The following is a 17,426-nucleotide window of genomic DNA, read 5'->3' as shown; positions in this document are numbered from 1 at the left end:
AACCTTAGTCATCATCGACACATTTATTTGAAGTTTTTCCGCCTAACATGTGCTGACCAAAGTAGTTAACAACAAATGTGGACAACTGTGTCTGCTTACTCGCGCTGTTTTCTTCATGTATTTGTGCTAACAGTGCAACACTAACCCACTGCTGCATGTACCACCGTAAGGCGTGTCAATCACAGGCATTGAATGGCGAGCCAAATGGAAGCTAATTTGCTGATAGGACTGTATAAATGTAAATGAGTTTATTTATGAGGAGGAGGTCGTAATTTAAACGTGAAATAAAACCAACCTGAAGACGCATACCTCATTCAAAAATGATAACTGCCTCCAATTTGCCACATACCAAAAACTGCCTTTGAGTAATGTTGATACATTTATTTATTAGGGATGAGCCGGATACTCTTTTTTTTGATGAGTATCCGTTACGAATAATGCATTTTTTGCAAAGTACGAGCATGAAACGAGTACAGCTTATCATTATCCGTAATCACGATGAAGGGAAATCGTCATTGGGTGACTATTTATGTATTTATTATCCAGCTGACATTCTCTATTTCACTCCATTTCAGTCTGGGTGATATTTAAAGTTGCAGAGTCGCTTGTGTCGCATTGGTCACTGACTCTTGTTTTAGGATTTTTTTTAACAGTCAATGTCTGTGTTTTATTCATTTTTTTCCTCAGCTTAATTCTAATTTTGCTGGTGAGTCAATTGGAAACCTTTGCTCGTAGTACTGAACGCAGTACGTTAGAGAAAAATACAGTGAACAAGGCTGACAGATTATTTCCGTTTGCCATCACTTGATTAAACTCCACGTGCAATATTAAGGCTCTAAGTCAGGGGTCTCAAACTCAATTTACCTAGGGGCCACTGGAGCTAGGGTCTGGGCAAGGCTGGGCCGCATCAGGTTTTCCCCCCCAAAAAAAAAAAATCGCATTTATTAAAAACAAAAAAATTAAAAAAACTTCGCTTTGGTTCCAATATTCTACAAGAAAATCTCTGATAAAACATTCCACTGTTCTTAAATATCTTACTTTTTATTTTTCTTCACAATATAAGATGAAAAATAAATAAACAAATCAAGAATAAAGAAAATCAATCAATCAGTAATAAATAAATATAATAATAATAATAAAACAGCAAATAATAAAAACTTAAGAAACCACATATAGTTGGTGGGTAGACAAATGATTTTTTTCAGATTAAAATGAACAAAGCATTATTAGAGCCCTGTAGACATGACAAAACACGACTATAGTCACATTTATACTCTTTTTATTTACAACATATTGCTCAACTGCAGGGTCTTGAGACACATGCTAACTCGCAAACTAGAGAGCTAGCGACCTAAACGGTAGCCTTCAAGTTATTTCCTTTCAACTTAAATAGCCAAAAACTTACCACTTCCACACGGATAGGGAGGATAACTATTAACAGTTATTTAACCTTTAACATGAACATTAATCAAACGTAATATTTTTTTCTGGGTACATGATACCATACAGCATCCATGTGTTTGAGACCCCCGCTCTAAGTGCAATATATTAAGTTCTAAGTGAAGTATTTCCATAATGCCTCATATTAACTCACTAGCAAGATCTCATAGTGTATAGACTGGTCATATATTTCATCTCATTTCATATGATCTGCATACTGTATTTGCATATAACTCTGGGTAAAATTGTTGATTTGTTAATACTTGGGTTGTTTATATTGTTTATTTTCTTCTCATCCTCCATCTTGATGTTTTAATCACCAACTTCACACAGATCATTAAAAAGAGTTAAATAACTACAATGGCGGTTAAGATTATTCAAATAATTTGAGTACCTCGATTACAAAAAAAATATTCAATGTTTTTGTTCTGTTTTTTTCCAGGAATCGCTTACGTCACCAACATGCGTACGTCACCCACGCAGAGGACGAAGAAGGAAGCAAGGAGATTGAAGAGGTGAGAGAAAGCGACAAAGCAATGAAAGAAGTGTTTATTATTTTGTTTCATAAAAAAAAAAATATTAAAAAAAACTTATACCCAGGTTAGCTTTGCTGTTGATTATGCTTTCCATTCTCCAGTAAAGGTTCTTTACGTTTTCAAACTCTTCAATTATAAGCACATATGATGATGATAATTTGTGACAGCAACAGAAAAGGCAAATTTTTCCAGCTCATTAATTCCCAAACCAATGAAAATGATGGTAGAGTGTTGACGTCATCATTCATACCAAATCTATAAGCAGCTATTAGGAGACCTCACAGGGCTAATGATCCATCCATGGGAAATCATAAATAGCAGATCATAGAAATAATTTTTTTTTCTGCATATGACAGGTTTCACTTGCAAGAGACTGCATCTGTGACCAATGTGGGCTGCAGTGACTCTGCCTAAATTGTGTTCTGACTGTGCTTATGTAGCTTATCTGCAAAAACAACATACTTTGCCCATGAAGTGTTCACTTAATCAGTGTCATTATTTTGAGCGGCTGTGTTCCATTACTTGTGACCGAGTCTTGCAGATACACACAAGCGAACGCCTTTGTTTAGACAGCCATTGTTTTTTTTTAAAAAAAAATCCAATTGAGACCCATGTTTTAGACGTCGTATACACGAGGTCCTCAGGCTACGTTTAGGTTCCGTTCTAATCATGATCATGTAAGTCCAGTTTTAGTGTAAAATGGAACTCATCATTCCTACTGTACACAGAACACATAAAGAACATATAAAATATAGCAATAAAAAGATTCATCATTGGGGATGAGGAAGGGTCAATAATGACAAAAACTAGAGAGCCAGCGACCTAAACGGTAGCCTCCAAGTTATTTCCTTTAAACTTAAATAGCCAAAAACTTACCACTTCCACACGGATAGGGAGGATAACTATTAACAGTTATTTAACCTTTAACATGAACATTAATCAAATGTATTATTTTTTTCTGGGTACACGATACCATACAGCATCCATATCAAACTTGCGCGGGCCGCACTAACATTAGGCAAGGAGACCAGGGTTCAATTCCACCCTCGGGCATCTCTGTGTGGAGTTTGCATGTTCTCCCCGTGCATGCGTGGGTTTTCTCCGGGTACTCCGGTTTCCTCCCACATTCCAAAAACATGCTAGGTTAATTAGCGACTCCAAATTGTCCATAGGTATGAATGTGAGTGTGAATGGTTGTTTGTCTATATGTGCCCTGTGATTGGCTGGCGACCAGTCGAGGGTGTACCCCGCCTTACGCCCGAAGACAGCTGGGATAGGCTCCAGCACCCCCCGCGACCCTCGTGACGAAAAAGTGATAGAAAATGAATGAATTAATGAATTATTGGAGCCCTCTAGACATGAAATAGCACGCCTATAGTCACCTTTATCTGGAACAATGAGCCAGGAAAACTATCCTGCTATCCCGGAACTCGGAAATCCCGATTTCTGACGCAGCAATAAACTTGTGTTGTCAGTGAACAATGGTGACTGAAAAGAGATTTATTGTACATTGACCCAAAAGTGTCTGGTCGGAGGAAGCGCTCCAGGTCTGGTTAGGGGGCACACTGCTTCAAACTGTAAAAAGACAAATTGTTTTCACTACTCCAGACTACCATACCTTCTCTACCGCTGACCTTACCGCTCTCATATGGCTCCAAAATCATCCCCTTAAAAAAACCCACCCTCACCTTTCTTCCGCTTGCCAAGCCAATCACAAAAACCTTTGACCCAAACATTCTGCAACAGAAAACCACATCCATTCCTTCGTTACATCCAGTGATGCAGCCTTGGTACATCCGTGGTACCCACTTCCAAGGTTCACTGAGTCCTGCAAGCCTCAAATAATTCAAGTCCCATCTTCATCTGAGAAGATTCTCTCATCTCGAACCCTGCATACTTCTTGCACTTCAAGTACAAAACTTGTAGTACTAGGCTTTTTAAATTGGTATTCTCTCATTGTGGATCACATCAGTACTGTCCTAAAAAGCTACTCTGTCACCCTGTTTCTGTTGAGATGATCTCATCTGTCCTCATTAGGGTATGCTGGAGCCTATCCCAGCTGACTTCAGTTGACACCCTTGCTAGTATAGACAAACAACCGTTCACACACAGACAAATAGAGTTGCCAATTAACCTAGCGTGTTTTTGGAATGTGGGAGGAAACCGGAATACCCGGAGAAAACCCACTCATGCACGGGGAGAACATGCAAACTCCACACAGAGATGCCTAGAGATTCAAACCCAAATACAGTAAACCTCGGATATATCGGACTCGGATATATCGGAAATTCGCTCACAACGGACAGATAAAAAAGAACCGATTTTTCTGTAATGCATTTCCAATAAAAATTCATTGCATATATCGGATTTTTTATAACGGATTTCGCCTATTTCGGACAAAATCTCCAGTCCCGTTCCAATGCATTTCCATGAAATTTCCCTCGCATATATCGGATGGCCGCATCGTGGCGCTCCGATTCGCCGAATCGTGACAGGCCGCTATACGACGTCATTTGCAGCGTTTGCAGCGTTGCCTGCGCGTCCAGGTACATTGGAAACATAGTCAAGGAAGTGCCTTTTTATAACGGATAAAATCCCATTTACGCATATACCGGATATAAATCCGATATATGCGTAAAACGGACATTTTCCGGTATACGCATATAACGGATTTCGCTTATATCGTACAAAACCAGTGGGAACAATTGAATATATCCGAGGTTTACTGTATTTCCGATTCTCTGACTGTGCGGGTTATTGTGTGTAGCTACTCTACAGGAGAGCTCAACTCAATGCAAAGGTTTATATTGAGTTTGGCTCCTGCCAAACCGAGAGCCCAGCACAGTATTGAAATGATTAGTAGCAGCTGTGAAGTAAAGGAGATGCCATGAGATTAGAACGTGGCCATAAATTAGGTGCACCACTGTGTAAGCCACAGTGCAGTTGTAGTGTCATAGCCCAAATCCCAGCTAGATAACACATTACAAGCTTAAACATTTCATCACCCAACATTTGTTGGTTGATAAAATAAGCATAAATAAGGTGCACCACTGTGTAAGCCACAGTGCAGTTGTAGTGTCATAGCCCAAATCCCAGCTAGATAACCCATTACAAGCTTAAACATTTCATCACCCAACATTTGTTGGTTGATAAAATAAGCATAAATTAGGTGCACCACTGTGTAAGCCACAGTGCAGTTGTAGTGTCATAGCCCAAATCCCAGCTAGATAACCCATTACAAGCTTAAACATTTCATCACCCAACATTTGTGGGTTGATAAAATAACCAACATGCTAACCACTGGGCCACCGTGCAGCCACATGTACGACACATTCTGCCTTATTTAGCAGGTACTATTAATTGTTTTTTGCAAATGTGCTAAACATTGCTTGTATTTAGTCGGAACAAATGTGTGCATTGGAGTTAAATTTAGAATGTGATTTAATTAACCTCATTACCCGAGAGATGTTGCTTTGTCCATGCTGACAATGTGATGTGTGTTAACTAAGCCCGAATACTAGTAGTGAGCTGCTGTGATTGACTAATCCTCGCCTCCCCTAATCAATAACTGTAATGGTCAAACTGAGTGGTCACGGAAAATGCTGATTAGGTCGTCAATAGCTGTCACACTCTCACTGCCAAAGCCGGATGTCATCCATCCATTTTCTATACCGCTTATCCTCACTAGGGTAGCGGGGGTATGCTAAAGGCTATCAAGCCGGATGCTGAAAAGCTAAATAAGATAGAACATAATGTAGATAGACATACACATTAGGTTTATCATTTAAAGCAGAGCATTGACCTGGGATTTGGGCTATGACACTACAACTGCACTGTGGCTTACACAGTGGTGCACCTAATTTATGGCCATGTTCTAATCCAGGGGTGGGCAAACTTTTTGACTCGCGGGCCGCATTGATTTAACAAAATTGACAGGGGGGGGGCAGACTATATAGTATTTTACATGCAACAGTCCTATTTTTACGCATATTTTACATGTAAAAGTGTCATGCAATCTGCTATATGTGCACTTTGAAATCATTTATTTGATGCAAAGTGTGTTGGAAATTAAATGTATTATTATTTTTATTATTATTATTGTCTTTATTATTACTATTTTATATATATATTATTATATTAGATTTGTTATTATTAGTTATAGTAATGCTATTATCATTATATTATTATTATTATTATTATTGTTAATAATAATAACAATAATAATATTACGACTATTATTATATTAATATTATTAACAACAATATGAATATAATAATAGTAATATTATTATTATTAACAACATTCTTATTATTATTATTATTGTCATCATTTTTATTTTTATTTTTATTTTTGTGCTTGTGTTACTTTTTCCAGGAGCATTTTGTAAACAACAGACCACATCAAATAACGAAATTGATAAAGCAGCTACCTCAACCATCAAAAAGTTGGTCCAAGCCACGATGCCATGTTATGTGTTGAGTTTAAATGAAATACTTTGGAAAAAACAGGCGGGCCATATTGAAACACTTGGCGGGCCGCATGTGGCCCCCGGGCCGTAGTTTGCCCACCCCTGTTCTAATCTCATGACATCTTTACTTCACAACTGCTACTAATCATTTCAATACTGTGCTGAGCTCTTGGTTTGGCAGGAGCCAAACTCAATATAAACCTTTGCATTGAGTTGTGCTCTCCTGTAGAGCAGCTACACACAATAACCCGCACAGGAAACTTTCTAGATCTTCCAGAATCTGCACATATTCCAGCTGTAGTTTCTTGGATTTGTGCTTCCTGCCAAAACAGCCTGTTTTAATGTATTCAACTCATCACCCGCTTTCCGGCACGCCCACTCTGCTGTGACTGGTCACACTCCCAATCTACTTCCTGACTTACTGCAAACAACACTTTCTACTTTAGTGGGTATTGGAGTAGATCATAAATGAATTAAGTCTTTCGGCGAGCTAATTGAAAAGTTTTAAGAGGCACTGCTGGTGCTTCTCCAACCTCGGCTGCCCGAGGAGGAGCACTCATTGTCGCACACACTTTGTCACATTAGGAAGCCCGCTCTTCTGTGACATCGCAGAAGAATAATTTTGCAACGCCTTCTGAAAACGAGTATTTTAAGCCATCCCAAACTTCCAAACTATCAGGGCTCACTTCTAAATGTGCAAATCTCATTATGTGAAACTTTGGCATCATTTAACACAAGAACACAACAATCTAACTACATTTATACGTAAGAAAAGTGGAGAATTGTGCCTTTTTCACATTTGAAAATACTGTAAAAATGTCACTTTTATAGAATCTATCAAATAAAAAATTATATAGATTATATAAAAAATAAAAATAAATATAAAATAGATTTTATAAAATCTTTATTATATAATGAAAGATTAAAATCCACATCAACATTGATCCATTAATACCATTGAATCGTATTAAATTAAATTGTATTGTTTGTACACTGCATCAAATTGTATCGAAATTGTATGTTTTTTTTATATATCGTTGTTCAATCGTATCTTAAGCTGTGATTAAATGCCATAAAATGTGAGTTAACTCTGGACAACATGTGATTAATCACATGAGCAAACGATTAATCATTCATTCATTCATTTTCTACCGCTTTTCCTCACAAGGGTCGCGGGGGGTGCTGGAGCCTATCCCAGCTGTCTTTGGGCGAGAGGCGGGGTACACCCTGGACTGGTGGCCAGCCAATCACAGGGCACATATAGACAAACAACCATTCACACTCACATTTATAGCAAACGATTAATCATTTAATCTATTTTTTTTTAAATTCATTTTAATCGATTGACAGCCCTAATATACTGTATACACACATACCAACAATGTTCTTTCCTATCCTACCTCAAAGTCAAAAAGGCACCATCCTGAGATAACGACCGTATGAGAACAGAGCTCATTTTGTGCAAAGGAAGTCATTACATTGTATACGATGATGTACTATAATGTCCCACTTTGAAAGTACTGTCGTTGAAATAGCGCCTCTCTTTCTGAACTGTGGAACAGCTCAAACCCATCGACAGATTTTTCTCACTTTGCATTGCCCTCCGAGTTAATGAAACGCAGTTAGTAAGAGAAAGTGGACACACAGCGTAATAATAGGGCAAATGTTATTATCACACAGAGTAGCTTTGAAAATAGAAAGACAGGCGCAGTTGTACTCAGTACTTTTTACCACCACTATCACGAATCAGTACGGCTGTACTGTAGTATGTAGTACAGGGGTCACCAAACTTTTTGAGGACGAGGGCTACTTTGTGAGCACGGGTAGTATGAAGGGCTACATGACTTGTTTGTAGTGAACTTACAAAATGACAAAACTGCACGGATCGCTTTTTAGTAATCAGAACAAAAGGAATAGTAGTAGTAACACTATGTGAAGCGACAGCTCACAAATCAATGTTAATTACAGTAAACCTCGGATATATCGGATTCAATTGTTCCCACTGGTTTTGTCCGATATAAGCGAAATCTGTTATATGCGTATACGGGAAAATGTCCGTTTTACGCATATATGGGATTTATATCCGGTATATGCGTAAATGGGATTTTATCCGTTATAAAAAGGCACTTCCTTGACTATGTTTCCAATGTACCTGGACGCGCAGGCAACGCTGCAAACGCTGCAAATGACGTCGTATAGCGGCCTGTCACGATTCGGCGAATCGGAGCGCCACGATGCGGCCATCCGATATATGCCAGGGAAATTTCATGGAAATGCATTGGAACGGGACTGGAGATTTTTTTGTCCGAAATAAGCGAAATCCGTTATAAAAAATCCGATATATGCAATGAATTTTTATTGGAAATGCATTACAGAAAAATTGGTTCTTTTTTATCTGTCCGTTGTGAGCGAATTTCCGATATATCCGAGTCCGATATATCTGAGGTTTACTGTATTTTCCACGATAATGGTAACAAAAACATATTTTTTTTAACAAGAAACATTTATTCATGTGCTCACATATTTGAAAGACACATACATTTTTCTTCAAAATACGTAAAGAAAAATTCTTCCTCCCAATCACTGTGGAAAATGTAAGTCCTTTTTCGCTTTTCTGCCATGTTTTTGGGGGCTAAACTGCACGAGTAAGCTAACTCCTCATCACCGCTGCACGGTGAGCGGACGCGTACGCACGAATGAACTTTGACTTGAGCTAAGAGTTCGTTATAAAATATTTTTGTTTTAATTTTTGATGTTATAAGACGATTAAAAAAAATACATTAACGTAAGCAATTCTGATTCAAAATGTAAAGCACAAAATAACAATGATAATTTGTGAACAGTGCTATTTTTCGAAGATGCCTCGCGGGCGCCTTAAGTGGTCCACATGCGCCCGCGAGCACAGCGTTGGTGACCCTTGATGTAGTATGTACTGTAGTATGGCTTGTACGGATCTCCCGTACGAGCCATTGCTAGCAAGTAAACAGAGGAAAGAGAGTTTTGCTGGCTATCTGTGACATCACAAAGGGACACTTTTACCACGCCTTTTGAAACCGAACGTTTTGAGTCATCCCAAACGTCTTTTAGGGCTCACTTCCAAATGCACAAAACTCATTATCTGAAACTTTGGCATCGGTTTAACACGAGAATACAACATTCTTACTCCATTTATAGGTCAGAAAAGTGGAAAAAACATCATAGGTAAATAAGATGAAAAGGTGCAATGACCCTATATTTCCCATTTCGCCCACTAGATTGCAGCGTACCCACATCAACGCACATCAAACAAGTGGAACTGAGAGATGAAAAGATCCCAAAAGAGCAAAAGTCATACAGATGGAAGGTTATTTCAAGAAAGATGAGAAGGTAAGTTACATATATGTGTTTCAAGGATAAAACAATTGCATGCCTTCTGTGTTATAAGGCTTTTGTCAAAGACTTCAGAGCATTTTGACACCAAACACAGATCTCAGCAGGCCAAAATGAGCCTTACAGAAAAACAACAAAATGTGCAAGAATTAAAAGGCAAACTGTGATCGCAGCACGGAGTCTCAACAGTGAAAGCCACAACCACAAAACGACAGGGCAGTGAAAGCTAGCTTTATTATTATTGTTGTTGAAGACATAGCCCGTACTGGAAAGCGTTTTTCAGAGGACGCATGCATGGTGAAGGTCTATGAAATCTCAAAATCTCAGTTTATCAAAAGCAGTGAAAATGATGCCTTCAAGTTGCTGAAAGGTGCATTCAGTAGGTCTGTCTCAGTAAGTACTGTTATACATAATTGTACACTTTTCATATGGAAACAACTAGGTGGCATGAATGAGCCATAATACGCACCTGCATGAACATTCACTTCAAGGAAAACTGCAATTTTTGGGGGGATTTTAACATGTCATTCCCCCCCACAAATGTTGGGTGATGAAATGTTTAAGCCTGGAATGTTTTATCGAGGTGGGATTTGGGCTATGACACCGCAACTGCACTGTGGCTTACACAGTGGTGCACCTAATTTATGGCCATGTTCTAATCTCATGACATATCCTTTACTTCACAACTGCTACTAATCATTTCAATACTGTGCTGAGCTCTTGGTTTGGCAGGAGCCAAACTCAATATAAACCTTTGCATTGAGTTGTGCTCTCCTGTAGAGCAGCTACACACAATAACCCGCACGGGAAACTTTCTAGATCTTCCAGAATCTGCACCTATTCCAGCTGTAGTTCCTTGGATTTGTGCTTCCCGCTGAAACAGCCTGTTTTAATTTATTCCACTCATGGCCCGCCTTCCGGTAACGCCCACTCTGCTGTGACTGGTCACACTCCATGAATGAGCCATAACATGCACCTGCATGAACATTCACTTCAAGGAAAACTGCAATTTTTGGGGGGATTTTAACACGTCATTCCCCCCACAAATGTTGAGCAATGAAATGTTTAAGCCTGGAATGGGTTATCGAGCTGGGATTTGGGCTATGACACTACAACTGCACTGTGGCTTACACAGTGGTGCGCCTAATTTATAGCCATGTTCTAATCTCATGACATCTCCTTTACTTCACAACTGCTACTAATCATTTCAATACAAACTCAATATAAACCTTTGCATTGAGTTGTGCTCTCCTGTAGAGCAGCTACACACAATAACCCGCACGGGAAACTTTCTAGATCTTCCAGAATCTGCACCTATTCCAGCTGTAGTTCCTTGGATTTGTGCTTCCCGCTAAAACAGCCTGTTTTAATTTATTCCACTCATGGCCCGCCTTCCGGTAACGCCCACTCCGCTGTGACTGGTCACACTCCAGAAACAACTAGGTGGCATGAATGAGCCGTAATACGCACCTGCATGAACATTCACTTCAAGGAAAACTGCACTTTTATGGGAATTTTAACACGTCATTCCCTTTTCTGTGCGTTCTAGCGAGAGAAAATGTGTTATTTGGAGCAAGCTAACAATGCACATCATGGGGAGGTACGTATTTTGACGCTTAAACCCTAACAAAAAAACTCCAAAAAACACCAAGTGTTCCCTTAACATAACTGACTTGTATATTAACCACAGCGATAATTTTATTGTATCTGCATATTTACGATGAATATCGATATATATATATACGATATATACCCCGATAAGCAGTGCCTGTGTACTCTACAAGGAGTTTGCATTGTATTGTAATTTTTTTGTTGACACCCATCCCTTAATTACACCCATATATTATACATTGTGAATATTATATATTATACACCAGGGGTGCTCACACTTTTTCAGCATGCGAGCTACTTTTAAAATGACCGAGTCAAAATGATCTACCCACTACAAAAATGCAAAACATCTATTTATTTTCAAATGTATTGAGGATTATTTGTACGTACAATGTATGTTGATGTACCTTACATAACCAAATGAGCCAATATTGCAAAACACACATAATTAACTATTAACATTTTTTGTAATTACCTGAGTTTACTTTGATGACTTGCACTGAATTGAACCAGCCAGGGATGCATAGTCCGGACAGTAGCTGCTGATAGCCAGCCTCAAGCACACTTCCAAATGTTTATCAGTCATGGATAATATCCGTATCATAATATCCGTATAATATTCCATATCCGTATGGAAGTGATATGTTTTTTGCCTTTTTACTTGGTCCAGTTTTTGCCTTTTTACTTGGTCCAGCTCCTTCACTCATTTTAGTGACCATAAACTTTAGCGAGGGCTTTAAAATCTCGCAATTCGCCGACTAGTTTAGCACTTTGCATCGTTGTTTACGCATGAGCGGTGCCCTAAAGGTCAAAATTCAGTTGTCATCTGACTGGTTGTCCTGTATGTCAATCAAGTAACGGGGATGGATGATAGGCTGACATCGTAAGTTCTGCTGCACTTAGAGACGTTGTTTGATTTGATTGGTCACCCGAAGGGCAACATTCAGTTGTCATCTGAATGGCTGCCCTGTATGTCAATCAAGTGACGGCATTGATGCTGGGATGATATTTTTTTAATGTCACGCCGCGATCGACCAGCGATCGACCAGTACCACCTCCGCGATCGACCGGTAGCTCGCGATCGACTTAATGAGCACCCCTGTTATACACTGTCAAAGACAGTAGAGAGAGTGATGGACTATGATGGACTATTTTAACAGTTTTTAAACTTTTTATATCGCAACGCATACAAATGCATTCAAAATGAGTTACAAGTACAAAAAAATGCATACATGTTGGCAGGTCTGCACTAATACAGAAAGTCCCCGCTGCATGTTACCAACCACATCAAAAACAGAAATGCAAAAACTTAAAAAAAAAAAATTTGTATCCACTTTTTGTCTCATCAACAACATGGCCCCATCATGTCATAATGCATCAAAAAGACAATCCAAAATTCCTTCATCGCCAGGAGGCAGAAGTCCGGGGTCATGTGTTCAGCATCCGTCACACAATAACAAAATGAATATTTGATTTGGAATATTACATTCCCTTCCTGTCTTAGAGAACAAAGCAATTCAGTGTGCATTCTATACTACTTTAAATAGAAGTGAGCACATCACCCCATAGGAAACAACATTTGCAATAAAAAGCTGACTCAGAGTTTAGCCAACTGTGAAGAGCGGGAAGCTGACAAGCTTAAATCATCAAATCTATGTTTCCTTTTTTTCTCGCTCATCCATTTTTTTACATTTCAGCAGCTACATTAATGATGATCAAATATTTCAATGGTTCATAGTTTAATATTTTCTTCCATAATTGCATGGCAGGGCAGCACGGCGGTCTGGTGGTTAGTGCGCAGACCTCACAGCTAGGAGACCAGGGTTCAATCTCTGTGTGGAGTTTACACGTTCTCCCCGTGCATGCGTGGGTTTTCTCCGGGTACTCCGGTTTCCTCCCACATTCCAAAAACATGCTAGGTTAATTAGCCACTCCAAATTGTCCATAGGTATGAATGTGAGTGTGAATGGTTGTTTGTCTATATGTGCCCTGTGATTGGCTGGCGACCAGTCCAGGGTGTACCCCGCCTCTCGCCCGATGACAGCTGGGATAGGCTCCAGCACCCCCCGCGACCCTCGTGAGGAAAAGCGGTAGAAAATGAATGAATGAATAATTGCATGGCCTTCCGCATATCTTCCTCACATCACTGTCCGTATCCCACACCATTCCCACTCTTTTGCCTCGAGCTGACAGCTGAGTGAGAGGCAACAGATGTAAACAAACTAACTTGACAGCAGTGACGTGAAATGAAGGAAACCACCTGGTTGCCTCACTCGGCATCATTGCAGATCAGTGGTGGATTGAATAGTTTGCACATTTGCTGAAGGAGGAGATAACAAGAACAAACAAACCCCAGGGAATAGACTCCACTAACAGAAGACACAGCAACTGTATTGTGACATGAGAAGATAAACCGCATGAGGTTGAAATAATAAACAACAGGGTTTGATCCATGTGTGGAAGAGAGCACAATCTTTAGCACATGTTTATTCCCATTCTTCATCCAAATAATTCCAATTCCGTTTCCAATATAGGATTGTAAACACGGGTTTTTGTTCCAACACAACCAAACACTTGGTCCTCTCCTCTTCATCCTCTATATAAGGGGTCTCAAACACGCAACCCGCGGGCCAAATGTGGCCCGCAGGACACTACTTTGAGGCCCCCGCCTTGATATGAAAGTTTAACGCAAGTTTGATATGGATGCTGTATGGTATCATGTACCCAGAAAAAATTATTACGTTTGATTCATGTTCATGTTAAAGGTTAAATAACTGTTAATAGTTATCCTCCCTATCCGTGTGGAAGTGGTAAGTTTTGGGCTATTTAAGTTGAAAGGAAATTAACTTGAAGGCTACCGTTTAGGTCGCTAGCTCTCTAGTTTGCGAGTTAGCATGTGTCTCAAGACCCTGCAGTTGCGCAATATGTTGTAAATAAAAAGAGTATAAATGTGACTATAGTCGTGTTTTGTCATGTCTACAGGGTTCTAATAATGATTTGTTCATTTTAATGTGAAAAAAATCATTTGTCTACCCACCAACTATATGTGCTTTCTTAAGTTTTTATTATTTGCCGTTTTATTATTATTATTATTATATTTATTTATTACTGATTGATTTTCTTTATTCTTGATTTGTTATTTATTTTTTTAATGTTTTATCTTTTTTTTTTATGTTTTATTTTTTAATGTTTTATTGTAGAAAAACGGAACCAAAGAAAAGTTTATTCATTTTTCTGTTTTTAATAAATGCGTTTTTTGGGGTTTTTTTTTTTTTTGGAAAACCTGATGCGGCCCAGTCTCACCCAGACCCTAGCTCCAGTGGCCCCCAAGTAAATTGAGTTTGAGACCCCTGCTCTACATCCTCCCACTTGGCAATATCATCCGTCGTCATGGCCTCAGTTTCCACAGCTACGCCGATGATATCCAGCTTTACATCTCCACCACTTCCATCAACTCCAACATCTACACCACCCTCACCAACTGCTTAACTGACATCAAAACCTGGATGGAACACAATTTCCTCAAACTTAACCGTGACAAAACAGATATTATCATCATCGGTCCCAAAAACATCACAACATCCACCCTTACCTTCTGTCTCAAATCATTCCATGATTGGGATTAGGGCAACGAAGGAAGACAAGGCCAAGCAGGAGGTTCCATACAAAATAAGAATGACCAAACAGAATCTAAAGACCAAGAAAGTAACTTAAGCAAACTGTAAGCGGGAGCCTACTCCGGGCGTTACAGTACCCCCCACTCAAGGACGGATCCCAGACGTCCCAAAAAAGTTCAGTCAAAGAGGGATGGGTGGTGGGGGGACCATAGGTGAAGAAAGCCGAATCCTACTGTGTTCAGTGTTTACATTTCAGTGAATATTTGTTTAAACTTGAGACGGATAATATTTGTTATCATTGAAATTTTTTCATGTAAATTGAGGGAGCAAAAGCAGTATCGGCCATCGGCTAAGGATGATGGAAAAAAAATCCGTATCGGCATCGGCCCGAAAAAAAACCATATCAGTCGATCCCAAAATAATAATGTATAAATTGAACCAGAGGGTTAATTAAGTGTATTGGTAAGTGAAGCACCGAGAGGGCGAAAAAACACAAAAAATGTCAACTTTTCATTGACTTAAGACGAGCAAGAGTCTTCCTCACCTCATAGTGAGCAACCCGCTGAGACTCGGAGATGAGCTGAGCACTGCACACTCTGCAGTAGCTGTCTGTGAATAGCCCTTGGTCCACTTCTGTAGACTTCATCTGGTGAAAGATATCAAACAGCAACATGGTTAGAGGTCTGTATGTACAGTAAACCTCGGATATATCGGACTCGGATATATCGGAAATTCGCTCACAACGGACAGATAAAAAAAATAACCAATTTTTCTGTAATGCATTTCCAATAAAAATTCATTGCATATATCGGAATTTTTATAACGGATTTCGCCTATTTCGGACAAAATCTCCAGTCCCGTTCCAATGCATTTCCATGAAATTTCCCTCGCATATATCGGATGGCCGCATCGTGGCGCTCCGATTCGCCGAATCGTGACAGGCCGCTATACGATGTCATTTGCAGCGTTTGCAGCGTTGCCTGCGCGTCCAGGTACATTGGAAACATAGTCAAGGAAGTGCCTTTTTATAACGGATAAAATCCGATTCACGCATATACCGGATATAAATCCGATATATGCGTAAAACCGACATTTTCCGGTATACGCATATAACGGATTTTGCTTATATCGGACAAAACCAGTGGGAACAATTGAATCCGATATATCCCAGGTTTACTTTTTTTACTAGATTAATTAAAAACAAACAAAACACAACAACCTCGGTTAGCATTTTCTATGCTAACCGAGGTTCCAAGTTCGAAGTTACTAGGTTAATTGGCCACTCCAAATTGGTATGAATGTGAGTGTGAATGGTTGTTTGTCTATATGTGCCCTGTGATTGGCTGGCCACCAGTCCAGGGTGTACCCAGCCTCTCGTTCGAGGACAGCTGGGATAGGCTCCAGCATGCGGTATAGAAAATGAATGAATATTCATGTACAGTGTAAATCATGTTTGTATCAATTGTTTTGTTTCATTTATCTTTGGATATTGGATACCGATCAATATATCGGATATTGGGTTTTTTCTGCCCGCAATATCAGTTTTGGCATCGAACCCAAAAATCCCATATGAGTTGGGCTCTAGTATTTATTGTTGATCGTCTCATATATGATTATATTGATGAATAGGTGCGTGACCGACTCAGTTGTGGTATGTATGTGTCTGCATTAATTTTATTTTTTTATACAGTAAACCTCGGATATATCGGAAATTCGCTCACAACGGACAGATAAAAAAGAACCGATTTTTCTGTAATGCATTTCCAATAAAAATTCATTGCATATATCGGATTTTTTATAACGGATTTCGCCTATTTCGGACAAAATCTCCAGTCCCGTTCCAATGCATTTCCATGAAATTTCCCTGGCATATATCGGATGGCCGCATCGTTATGCTAATCTTGTTGATGTCACTGGCTATTGTCTTTCTCCTGGCTCCAGATTTAGGACAAATATAAAAGTGAGTGACGTCAATAATACTAGCACAGCAGTGAATGAGATCTTAACCTCACTATTGGGCGTAACAGGGCCTAGCTTAATTAACAATTTGTTATGCTCAGAGTCCAATAAAGTTAAATTCTCATTACCTTACGTCTCTTTTCATTGCCCAGTCCAGGTACATTGGAAACATAGTCAAGGAAGTGCCTTTTTATAACGGATAAAATCCCATTTACGCATATATCGGAAACTGACATTTTCCGGTATATGCATATAACGGATTTCGCTTATATCGGACAAAACCAGTGGGAACAATTGAATCCGATATATCCCAGGTTTACTGTAGTCCAAATTGACCTCTGGGAAACACTGCATACAAATCTGCATGGAAAATTTTTGCAACGTGAATGTGAACAGAACATGTCATCATGGGAATGGTTGGTTTTA

The 17,426-nt window shown here is 39.3% G+C and overlaps 1 protein-coding gene and 1 long non-coding RNA gene across 3 annotated transcripts in view; one reads left to right on the top strand and one right to left on the bottom strand.

Annotated features, from left to right (window-relative positions):
• zmat4a (zinc finger, matrin-type 4a) overlaps positions 1-17,426 on the bottom strand; it is a 73,936-nt gene that overhangs the window by 34,698 nt on the left and 21,812 nt on the right. For both annotated transcript variants that reach the window (XM_058070341.1, XM_058070340.1), the window contains one exon: positions 15,586-15,687. In XM_058070341.1, coding sequence (XP_057926324.1) covers positions 15,586-15,687 — 102 coding nt within the window. The remainder of the gene's footprint in view (positions 1-15,585; positions 15,688-17,426) is intronic.
• LOC131127935 (uncharacterized) overlaps positions 1-17,426 on the top strand; it is a 45,853-nt gene that overhangs the window by 18,595 nt on the left and 9,832 nt on the right. The window contains exons 3-4 of the long non-coding RNA XR_009129584.1: positions 1,883-1,955; positions 9,699-9,810. This is a non-coding gene — a long non-coding RNA (uncharacterized LOC131127935). The remainder of the gene's footprint in view (positions 1-1,882; positions 1,956-9,698; positions 9,811-17,426) is intronic.

This window comes from Doryrhamphus excisus, chromosome 4 (genome assembly GCF_030265055.1).
Source record: "Doryrhamphus excisus isolate RoL2022-K1 chromosome 4, RoL_Dexc_1.0, whole genome shotgun sequence".
Classification (NCBI taxonomy): domain Eukaryota; kingdom Metazoa; phylum Chordata; class Actinopteri; order Syngnathiformes; family Syngnathidae; genus Doryrhamphus; species Doryrhamphus excisus.
Note: the sequence above shows the minus strand (reverse complement) of the source record. Positions and strands in the feature narration are given on the sequence as shown.